Source organism: Vombatus ursinus, unplaced genomic scaffold (genome assembly GCF_900497805.2).
Source record: "Vombatus ursinus unplaced genomic scaffold, bare-nosed wombat genome assembly UNPS02014798.1, whole genome shotgun sequence".
NCBI lineage: Eukaryota > Metazoa > Chordata > Mammalia > Diprotodontia > Vombatidae > Vombatus > Vombatus ursinus.
The window spans coordinates 27,286,937-27,297,723 of record NW_020954576.1 but is presented as its reverse complement, the minus strand read 5'-3'; the positions used below and the strand labels follow the sequence as shown (position 1 = coordinate 27,297,723).

Sequence of the window (10,787 nt, the reverse complement as noted above, 5' to 3'; positions counted from 1 at the left end):
CGGGGCCGCACGCGCTCCTCCCGGGGGCGGGCCTCAGCGCCTGCCAGTCAGCCCCGGCTGCCGGCGCTGCGTGCCCGGGCTGGGGCCCCACCTCCGCCCCCCTTTCTTCTCCAGGTCCTTATCCTCCGCCCCCTGCCCGCCATCGGAGACGAGCCCGTCGGCTCGCTGGAGGTGCCTCATCCGTCTCTGGCCCGCGGACCGCCGGGGTCCGAGGGAGTGGCGCGCAGGCGCGGGAGCAGCCCCTGCCTGGAGAGAGGCCGCGTGCCGCCGCCGCCGCTATGGGAGCCCGAGTGTCGCGGCAGGACTTCGAATGGGTCTACACGGACCAGCCGCACGCAGACCGCCGCAAAGAGATCCTGGGTGAGAAGGCCGGCCGCCCCGGCCCGTTATGTAGGAGCCTCCTTCGCGCCTCCTCTCGCCCCCGGGATCGATTCGGCTCAAACCGCGGAGCCTGGGCGGCGGCGAGCACCGAGCGCTTCCCTCCGGGGCTGGAGCCCGTTACCAGCCGCGCCCCAGGCCCTGCGCGGGGCCCTTCCCCCGCTTCCCGACCGTCCCCATCCTGCCTGCCGGGGGAGGGAAGGGGCGTCGTCCGGGGCCCGCCCACCGTCTCCCCCCGGGGCTTGGCTGGGTCCGCGGCCCTGGCGCCCGCCCAACCATCCCTTTCCCCTCCCCCTCTGGCAGAGAGCGTGGCCCCGGGAGGCCGCGGGCCCTGGCCGCAAGCTTCCTTCCCCCCATCCCACACATCCTTTTGTGCCCTGCCCGAGATTAGTGATGAGGCCTGGGGAGGAAATGAGAGGGAGCTGAACCTCCAAGCCAGCCTCCAAGGCCGATGTTCTGGCGCTGGAGTCATCCCGCTGCCCGAAACGTATTAGTCATCCCTCCCCTTCCCTGCTGCAGAGCTCCTGGGGTGGAACCTAAGGTCCAGCTGCCTCCCTCCTGTCAGTTAGCAAATCGATCTTCTGGGAGCTTCAAAATAGGTGCAGAGATGAGAGATCGGTGAATTGACAAGTTCCAACCCAGAGAGACTTAATGGTCAAAGCAAACTGGTGATGTATTTTGCTTTTATCAGCATCTCACAGGCGTGCTAGGACCTGAATTTGGGCTTGCTTTCGTGTCATTTACTGACCAGATAACATGAAGATGCCTGTCTTAGAACAGAACTTTTAGCTCAGTATCCTTTCATACATGTTAGGATTATTGGATGGCCCCATGTAGGCGAATTCCTTCATCTTACAGAGGAAAGAAACTGGAAACCCAGAGAGGAAATCAGTCACTCAATGAAGAAACATTTATTGTGTACCAGGCATTGTACTAAGCAGTAGAGATACAAAAAAAAAGGCGCAGAAGACATCTCCTGCCTTCAAGAAGCTTACAATCTAATGGGGGAGACAACATGCAAACAGTTATATACAAAGCAAACTATATACAGGATAAGTCGGAAATAACTAAGAGGGAAAGCACTGGAATTAAAAGGGGTTAGGGAAGGCTTCCTGTAAAAGGTGGCATTAAATGAAGTCATCAAGGTAACAAGCATTTATTAAGCACTATGTGCTGAGCACTGTGCTAAATTGAGAAATAAATTGGGTAAGTTTGGACCAAATCTGGCCTAGAAGCCACTTCCTCCGTTTTCAAAAGTGATCTTTTGCCCTTCACTAGCTCTTGCTTAACTTTCAAGAGTAGAATAAGGGAAGCAGTATGCCACAGTTGGGACCACAGCTATGTGGGCACTGTGCTAAATTGAGAAATAAATTGGGTTAAGTTTGGACAAAATCTGACCTAGAAGCCAGTTCCTCTGTTTTCGAAAGTGATATTTTGCCCTTCACTAGCTTTGCTTAACTTTCAAGAGTAAAATAAGAGAAGCAGCATGACACATTTGGGACCACAGCTATGTTTGGAGTCATTGGAGGACCTCTATTCAAATTCCAGCTTTGCCACTCTATTGCCACGCCACCTTAAGAAAGTAATTTCGTTTCTCTGCACCTAAGTTTCCTCTTCTGTCAAAATGGTGGGGTTGGACACAGTGGCCTTTGAGGTTCTTTCCAGCTCTAAATATTAAGTTGATCTGCGTGTGTTTGTTTGACTAGTGGTGGCCGTTAAGATGTGTATAGAGTATTTTTTGTCCAAGAGTTTTTTCTACAGTTAACCTGTATTAAAAAAATTAATGGATGAGAAATTGACATGGACAATTTCTGTCCCTGACAATAATTTAGTTTTGTTTTATTTTTTCCCCTAGACTTTCCCCTCAATGTTACCACCAAGGACGTACATATAACATATCCACCCTTAAGTGCTTCAGATCCCTAAGAATCCTACTTAGGATTATAATTATGTTTGCAGTTGGGTTTTTTCCTTTTTCCTTTTCATTAAAAACAGTTTGGAGAAGATTTTAGACCCTCATTTAGAATGTATTTTGCATGTTTTTTTAAACAAATTTTAATGATATCTTTTGTTTTTATTATCACTTTGTTCAACTAAATGAATGTATTGGGTTAAGCATCTGTCAGTTTAAAAACCATAGAGGAGGTAAATGCAACAAAGCTTCATATTTTATATATTTGGTAAGGATTTTCCAAATATTGGGAATTGGCTACCTGTTTGATAAAATACTTAGAGAACACATGTACAAGACATATGTGGGATCAAATAAAAGTGAATAAGGCATGGTTTTTACCCTCAAAGAAACTGAAATGTAGCTAGGAAGATAAGACAGATACCTAACTTTTAAAAAATTGTGTAGATTTAATATTAACAAAAGGGAACTATCACAATAAGGTATAAGATAGACAATAAACCTGAAAAATCAAAATTGTTTTTTTTCCTTGTTAAAATGTTGACTTAAAGATAGTTTCAACAAGTCTAAAACAGAACTCCTCTTCACACTCCCTTCCCTCATCACATGCCATTCTTCTTAATTTTCTCTTTTTTGGGCTATGGTTAAACCGTCATCTCTTCCCTCACCCTAACTCCACTACAACTAATTGCCAAATTCTCACCTCAGTTGAACCTCTACATAGTCTCTGGATTCTCCCACTACTCTGTATACTTCCCACCTGGGTCAGATCTTTCCACTTCTTGGCTGAGCTCTGCCAGATATTTCCTGTATAACCTTAAGCAGGTCACTTCAGCACTCCCAAGTCTCAGCTTCTTCAACTAAATTAAGGTGTTAAACTGGATGTTTTCTAAGCGTAGCCCTTCCAACTTTAAATCTATGATCCTTTTGTATTCGCCTTCTGATCTCTCAGCCTCCAGCCTCTACCTCTCCATTATACTCAAAATAGTATTTCTAATGTTCTGCTATGGTCATCTTCCATGTTCAGGGGCAAAAAAAAAGCTAGTTTTTCCACTTGGGTTGTCTGGAACACTCTGAAAGACTTGTTTTATCAGAAAGATCCAGTCTCTTGAGAAAATCCTGTTGTCATCCCAAGACAAATACAGTCACTGCTTTCAGCCTTGAAGCAATTTTCTTTTGTTCAGGTAGTGCTTTTGTGCATAGAAGAGAGTAAAGCATATCAATATCACAAATTATAGGATGATAATTTAGAGCTGTAAGACACCTTAGAGCTCATTAAGGCCATCCCTTTCACTCTAAAGTTGAAAGAACTTGCCCTGGGTAACACAGGTAGGATGCCACAGTCTTTGAACTCACTTTCTCTGACTCCATATCCAACATACAGCTAGATCCAGATTATTGTGAATAATGTTTTTCCATTAGTGGTTAAATGTATTCTCCTTTGAACATTTTGGTGACTTAGAAGAAAAGTGTGGACCATATAAGAGTAGAGTCAGAGGCAATGATAGGGATGATGGGGCCCAGGGTAGGGGGCTAGAAAGTGGAAATGGAGGAGGAGGAGTACAGAGTCTGTTCTAGTCTTTACAATTCTCATTCTTCTCATCTGCAGAAGTTGACTTTTTCTACTAGTATACCCATCTTGAAATACAGAGGGTTTTTTTGTTTTGCTTTGTTTACTTTAAACATTTTTTTCAAAATTTACTGTTTTGTATGTTGAACACCAAAGACAAGAATAAAACAGATCAAATTACAGTGTCATGCCAAAATCTTAAATAAATATGATTTTAGAATCAACATTTTAGAGCTGCAGGTATTTTTAAAAATCAAAAGTCACCTATTCCAATTCCATTCATTTTGCAGATATGGAAACTAAGGTTCAGAGAATTTGATTGATTTGCTTAAAGTTGCACAGCCATTTAGTAGAATTCCATGTAGTGAGAAGAGCATTGAGTCAGGAGAAGCCTGGGTTCAAATCTCACCTCTAACTGGCACCACCCCAGTTTCCTCTTCTGTAACTCATTACAATTTTGCTTTTAAGAGGCAGACATTTGAGACCTCTATGACCCTGGGCAAGTCACTTAATCTCTGCCTACTACAGTTTGATATCTTCTAAAATGAGGATAATAATAGTACTTAACTTTCCAGTGTTGTTGTGAGGATCAAATGAGAAAATATTCGAAGGGCTTGGCAAACCTTAAGCACTATGTAAATACTAGCTATAAGGATCAAATCAGGTAGTGTTTTAAGTACAATAAAGCACTACATAAATGTCAGGCATTGTTTTATTTATCTCGGTTATTAGTATTGTAGAACAAAGACTCTCTGACACCAGGCCAGGCTGTGTGCACTACATTGAGTCTAAAGTTTGTTCTGAAAATTCAAATGTGAGAGTTCATTTAGTTTGGAGCGCTGATCTATTTTTAGTATTTTTTCTCTTGTTCCTAACTTTTTTTTTTCCTTCTCTTCGCAGCCAAGTATCCAGAAATAAAATCTTTGATGAAACCGGATTACAACTTGATCTGGATTGTGATTTTGATGGTTCTTGCACAGTTAGTTGCATTTTACTTAGTAAAAGACTTGGACTGGAAATGGGTTATGTTCTGGGCTTACGCCTTTGGCAGCTGCATTAGTCATTCAATGACCTTAGCTATTCATGAGATCTCTCATAACCTGGCATTTGGCCACTGCAATGCTCTTTGGAACCGGTATTTTGGAATATTCGCAAATCTTCCTTTTGGCGTTCCATACTCTATTTCCTTCAAGAGGTACCACATGGATCATCATCGATACCTAGGAGGGGATGGCGTTGATGTGGATATTCCCACCAATTTCGAGGGCTGGTTTTTCTGTACTCGTTTTAGAAAATTTTTATGGGTTATTCTTCAGCCACTCATTTATGCTTTTCGACCAATGTGCATCAACCCCAAACCAATTACTTATTTAGAAGTTATCAATCTGTTGACTCAGTTGAGTTTTGACATTTTTATTTACTATTTTTTTGGAATCAAATCTCTTGTATACGTGTTTGCAGGTTCAGTACTTGGCCTAGGTTTGCACCCAATTTCTGGACATTTCATAGCTGAACATTACATGTTTTTAAAAGGACATGAAACTTTTTCTTATTATGGACCTCTTAATTTAATAACCTTCAATGTAGGTTATCATAATGAACATCATGACTTTCCCAACATTCCTGGAAAGAACCTTCCATTGGTAAGTCTTTGCTCATTTGTTAAGGCTGTTTGTTTCTATGTGTAACTAGGAGCATTTAGAATGATTACTCCTGATTTACCTAATTTGGACAGGAATAGTGTCAAATAGGTTTTTATAATCTTAGCTACTTATTTTAAGAATCCCAAATTGTGTATGAAGAAAAGAGTACTTCAATAAAGGTCAGTGAGGAATAAATTTCCATCTTTCCAGTTTGGTTTATGCAGTTGTTTTGTGTTTAGCTTTCTCTCTGACTAGTTGATGAGTAAGACAAAAAAAGCCTTTGCCACTAGCAGGAGAGTACTCAATGAGATTTAAAGAGGGACTCTGGTAAGACAAATCAGTTTTTCTGAACAATTGTCAAAAGCCAGAGTTTCCCATTCTTAAAGTACTAATAGTATACAGGCCTTTAGAGAGGCCAACATAGGCTTGTAGGATTGAGAACTGGAAGTGACTTTACTGATCATGGAGCCCAGCTCCCTCCTTTTGCTGATAAGGAAACTGAGGCTCACAAGTGAAGTGACTTGCACAAGGTCATCATTTTGTCCTTTGACTTGAAGAGGATCAGTGATATCTTGATTGTTGTGTGAATTTGATTTGAGTGAGGCAGAGTTGCACAAAGTTGACTTGCCCAAGCTCACACAACTACTAAATAGCAGGCTGCAGTTTGAACCCTTAGTTAGGCGTTTGGCTCCAAATCTAGCACTTTTGCCACTACACCACAACGCCTTTCCTCTGCTGGCATCTTGTGGTCAGAAGTGATTGAGAAATTCCTAGGCTCCACTAATCATAACCACCTCTAACTAGATAAGACAGTTTGAAGAACTTTGAGAGCTGTTATTATGGGTTTAAATATAACCATGCAAAAAGTTTTGAGTTCTGAGCCTTCCAGGCAAAAGTCCAAAAACTACCGCCTAACTGAAAGGAAATAAATACCTGTAGATTAGAAGAATTTAGAACATCTAAAGAATCTACTCCTGTATGCCAAACTTTCTTGGAGAAGACTAGACAATTCAGAAATGTAAAGTCTGGATTAGCAATCGTTACTTCACTTTACCACCTAATCAGCCTCCGTTTAAGAAGGGGGAGCTGTCCTTCATAATTGGGCTCCCTGGAAGCAACTTAAATATTTGTCTCCATTTGGTAGGATCTAGCTTGGTTTTCTCTTTTCTCTCCAGAGTGATTTATTTTCTGCCTAATAGATTCCATTGCTTTAAAGACATTAAAGGAGGTTTCTATCATTTGGATGAGTAATTAGGTCAATTTTTTTTGTTTTGTTTAGTTTGTTTTACTGCTGGTGAAATCTTAAAACAGCAAAGCAGTTGTGGTGTAATCTAAAACCATTATGCAGCTACTCTGTCATTATAGCCATGTGCAAGTCTGAATAGCAAATGTGTGAGGCCAGTCTTTCAGCTTTGTACTTTTGTTTCCTCTTCTCTAATGAGTGAAATGAATTCTTTTTTTTTTCTTTATGGTTCAACTAGAAAAGCTCAGCACATTTTGAATTGAAAATTTCTGAGAGATATCACTTTTCTCATAATCTACCGACCTTGTATACTGTGGAAACTTGGTCTAGTTTAGGTAGAATTAGCATTTTGATCAGTGTTAATTGTCACCAAATGCAGTGATACCAACAAAGATTCCTAACTTCCTACTCTGCCCTGTCTTCTCTGTCCTAATTAAAGTGGATGACTTCCTAGGAATTTTCTGATCTTCCCCACAAATAAAAGAACATAGTCTCTGGCTCTATGGATAGAATGCTGGACCTGGAGCCAGGAAGACCTGAAGTCAAATAGAACCCTGGGCAAGTAAAGTAGCTTCTGTTTGCCTTAGTTTCCTCATCTGAAAAATGAAGACATCAATAGTACCTACTTTCTAGAGTTGTTATAAGGATCAAATAAAATAATATTTGTAAAGCACTTAGCACAATGCCTGGCACATAGTAAGCATCATGTAAATGTTAGCTATTATTGTTATTAGTTCTCCTGGACTTGTTGCAGCTAGCAGTTCTCTCATTTGAATTAGAAAAGAAGAAACAAGTTTATAGAGTTAAAAGACTTGCCCAAAGTCTTGGCTCCATTAGACCTAGGATCCGGATCTTCTTAGTCTTAGCCCATATTTTAAAAAGTGTTGTGAAAAAAGCACTGAGCTTAAAGGTACAAAATGGGGTTCAATGATAATTTTAATTTAGTATTTTGGCTTATTGTCATAATTTTAAAGTTCCACAGATGTTTTGGGAGTTATTTTGTATAATATTAGGTCACTAATATTTGAAACTCAATTGAGGGGCTAAAATTAAGAATTAGATAGAGTAACATCTTGCTACCTTTTGCAGACTTTCATCACATAATCAAAATTTTGCTATTCTTGCATTCCTAGGGAATTTCAGAGTATAAATGTCATTTTATCTTTATTTTTTTGATCCTCAGTTCTTTTAATGAACGATTGGGAATCACCTAGATCAGATTTGTTTATGCTTAAAATTGCAGAATTGTGTGATTTACTGTTTGTTAAGATTTTGAATTTATTCAGGATTGATGTAGGGACTATTTTCTGACCCCAGCACTGCCTACTTAGCATGGTACCTTGCACTTAGAAGGTACGTGTTACTTTTCTAATAAGTCTTTCTTCAACAAACATTTATTGTGAGTTTACTAGGTACTGTACTAAGTTTTTGGGATACAAAGAGAGGCAGAAGCATGGTCCCTGCCCTCAAGAAGCTCACATTCTAATGAAAGAGACAACATGCTGTTAACTGTTCATACAACATATATATACATTGTAAATGGATGGTAATCTCAGTGGGAGGGCACTTTGGGGAAAGGGAACTCTACGTGTGACCTTTTGATGAGGGTAGATCACTGAATCTTAAGAGTAACTACTCTAAGACTTGTGGTTCTCAAAGTGTGGTCCAGGCCTTTCAGGAGGAGGGTCCATGAGATCAACACAATTTTCATAATAATATAAAGTTTCCAGTTATTTTTTAAAAGTTTTGTTTGTTTTTAAAATTTATTAAATTTTAATAATATGCTAAATGTTGATAGACATGAACCACATAAACAAAAGCTCTTTAAAGGTCCTCAGTTAATTTCACAAGTATAAGGGATCCTGAGACCTAAAAGTTTGAGTACCACTGCTCTAAGACACTCTAAGCTGCTTACTTCCTTCCCAAAGAGAAGGTAACTTCTGTTGCACCTTTGTAGAAAAAAAAATTTTATAGGACTTTTGGATAGTTAGGAGAATAAAACTGAAGCAGGAGCCTTCTGAAGGGTGTTGGAAGGACCTTAGTAGTGCCTGAATTTGTGCCTTGGGGGTATGTATTAATCTTCCAGCCACCTACCAGGAAGTATTGTGAATAAAAATAAACATTTACATTATGATAATCTCTCTTTTCCATGCAACTTATTGTCCCTGCCTTACTTAATTTCCTTGGTGCACCTTTTATTTGCTTTGTTGGTGTTTATTTGTGGATCCAAATCTAATTCTAGGAAATTGAAATTATATTAAATGGTCCAGCAGCCAAATCTTCTTCATCCTACTCAGTCCCATGAGTTTTCAAATTAACCACAAGAAGTATTTCTTAAGGCCTATGGTATGAAAGGCACTATGCTAGGGACACAAAAATAAAATGAAAAATAGTCCATTGTACCCCAAATGTTGACTAGGCTTGGGGCAGGGGACTGAGTTATGTCTGTCTGTGCAAAGACTGGTAGTGAAATTACTGAAAATGATTGCTCATTTTCTAAGAAGAGATATTCGAAACTTCAGAAACTCCAGACCTGACCATTGCCCAGTTTCTTTTTTCTTCTAGGTGCTTACTGGTAACTTAGTTTGAAGTCATAGTAGTAACACCAGTAACTAACTAGCTAATTTTTGGTGCCACCACTCCCCTCGACAACCTCCACATTCCTCCATTTTGCTAAAGAGGCTGTCTGAGTCTTTCTGGACAGATTTACTATTGTAATGCAAACCACTTTGAATTTAGCTTTGTGTTCTGAAGTTAACTTTAGCTTTGAGACTGTCTAGCCTGCCCTACAATGTATTTGAGCCTTTAATCCCTAAAACAAGTGAAAACATTTTAATATTTTGATCAAGACCTGTTAATCATATAAAATGTTGGTACTGTATATAATGCCTTATCTTTTAAATATATATGTTGGGGTTTTTTGTGTTTTTTTTTGTTTGTTTTTTTTTACTGCAGGTGAAAAAAATAGCAGCAGAATATTATGACAACTTGCCCCAGTACAACTCCTGGATAAGAGTGCTCTATGATTTTGTGATGGATGATTCTATCAGTCCCTATTCTAGAGTGAAGAGACATCTAAAGGGAGAGGTGAAACAGGATTAATATACCAAACAAAGGAGAACTCTTCATGGTAGCTTTAAAAATGGCTTACACATATGTATATTACTTCCCCTCATATTTATATTTTGAATTATTAAACTTAAGACTAAGGAGATTTGGAAGCTGCCCGTGTACAGTTTCCAAATAGGAGCTCTACAAGAATTTTCAAAACTCTAACTTGATTTAAACTAATTAACATGCTTCTCCTGTGTCAAATTTTCACCTGTGTGACCTAAATAAAACCATGATTCAACTTGCTTCTGTGCCGTTACATGTAGTTTTTAAAAACTGTATTTAGCAGTGTTAACATTTTTGGGGAAGCATATTGTAAAGAAAAAAAAAACTTTTAAGAAGCTCTGTTTCTATTAACTCACTGCCCATTTCATTCATCTGTTTATTGCCTTCATTGTGTGCAGGGAATGGTCATTATAAAGTTGAGCTTAAACGCACATTTAATAAACTGGATTATTAATCATACCTATTTCTTCACTTCTTGCTTTTACATTGCTCAGTAAAGGGGTGGGGGAGGGGACTAAAATCATAGCTCACTAAGTCACAAATAACAGTAATTGGAACTTTAGAAATACTAAAAGAGAGGTCCTTAGTGTAAGGAAAAAAGCAGATTGAAAATAGTTTTAATGTATGTTTTGCTGAATCAGTGCCTTTAAAAGGTTTAGGGCTGGGCTAATCATTTTTGCATTCATGTTAAGGCAACATTCATCAGTCAATAAATATTAAGTACCTACTATATGCCAGCCACTATGCTAAGCTCTTTGGATACGAAAAGAGGCAAATAACAGTCCTTGCCCTTAATGAGCTTAAAATCTAATGGGGGAGATAACATATTTGGCTGCTGAAAGGTGCATTTAATATGATAATTTCGTTTTCCTAGAATTACATTTGGATCCACAGATAAACAACAAAGCAAATAAAAAGGAATCC

The 10,787-nt window shown here is 39.5% G+C and overlaps 1 protein-coding gene across 1 annotated transcript; it reads left to right on the top strand.

Moving 5' to 3' along the window:
• The first annotated feature begins 224 nt into the window (after window positions 1–224).
• Window positions 225–10,322, top strand: LOC114049868 (sphingolipid delta(4)-desaturase DES1). Its single transcript, XM_027871313.1, has 3 exons — window positions 225–360; window positions 4,761–5,503; window positions 9,702–10,322. Exons 1-3 carry the CDS (start codon window positions 279–281, stop codon window positions 9,846–9,848), a joined length of 972 nt encoding a protein of 323 aa, XP_027727114.1. The 5' UTR covers window positions 225–278; the 3' UTR covers window positions 9,849–10,322.
• Window positions 10,323–10,787: the final 465 nt, after the last annotated feature.

Coding starts and splice junctions, on each gene's coding strand:
- LOC114049868 (XM_027871313.1), top strand. CDS start 279: ATGGGAGCCCGAGTGTCGCGGCAGGACTTCGAATGGGTCTACACGGAC. Junction 361..4,760: donor CCGCCGCAAAGAGATCCTGG/GTGAGAAGGCCG, acceptor TTCTCTTCGCAG/CCAAGTATCCAGAAATAAAA. Junction 5,504..9,701: donor CTGGAAAGAACCTTCCATTG/GTAAGTCTTTGC, acceptor TTTTTACTGCAG/GTGAAAAAAATAGCAGCAGA.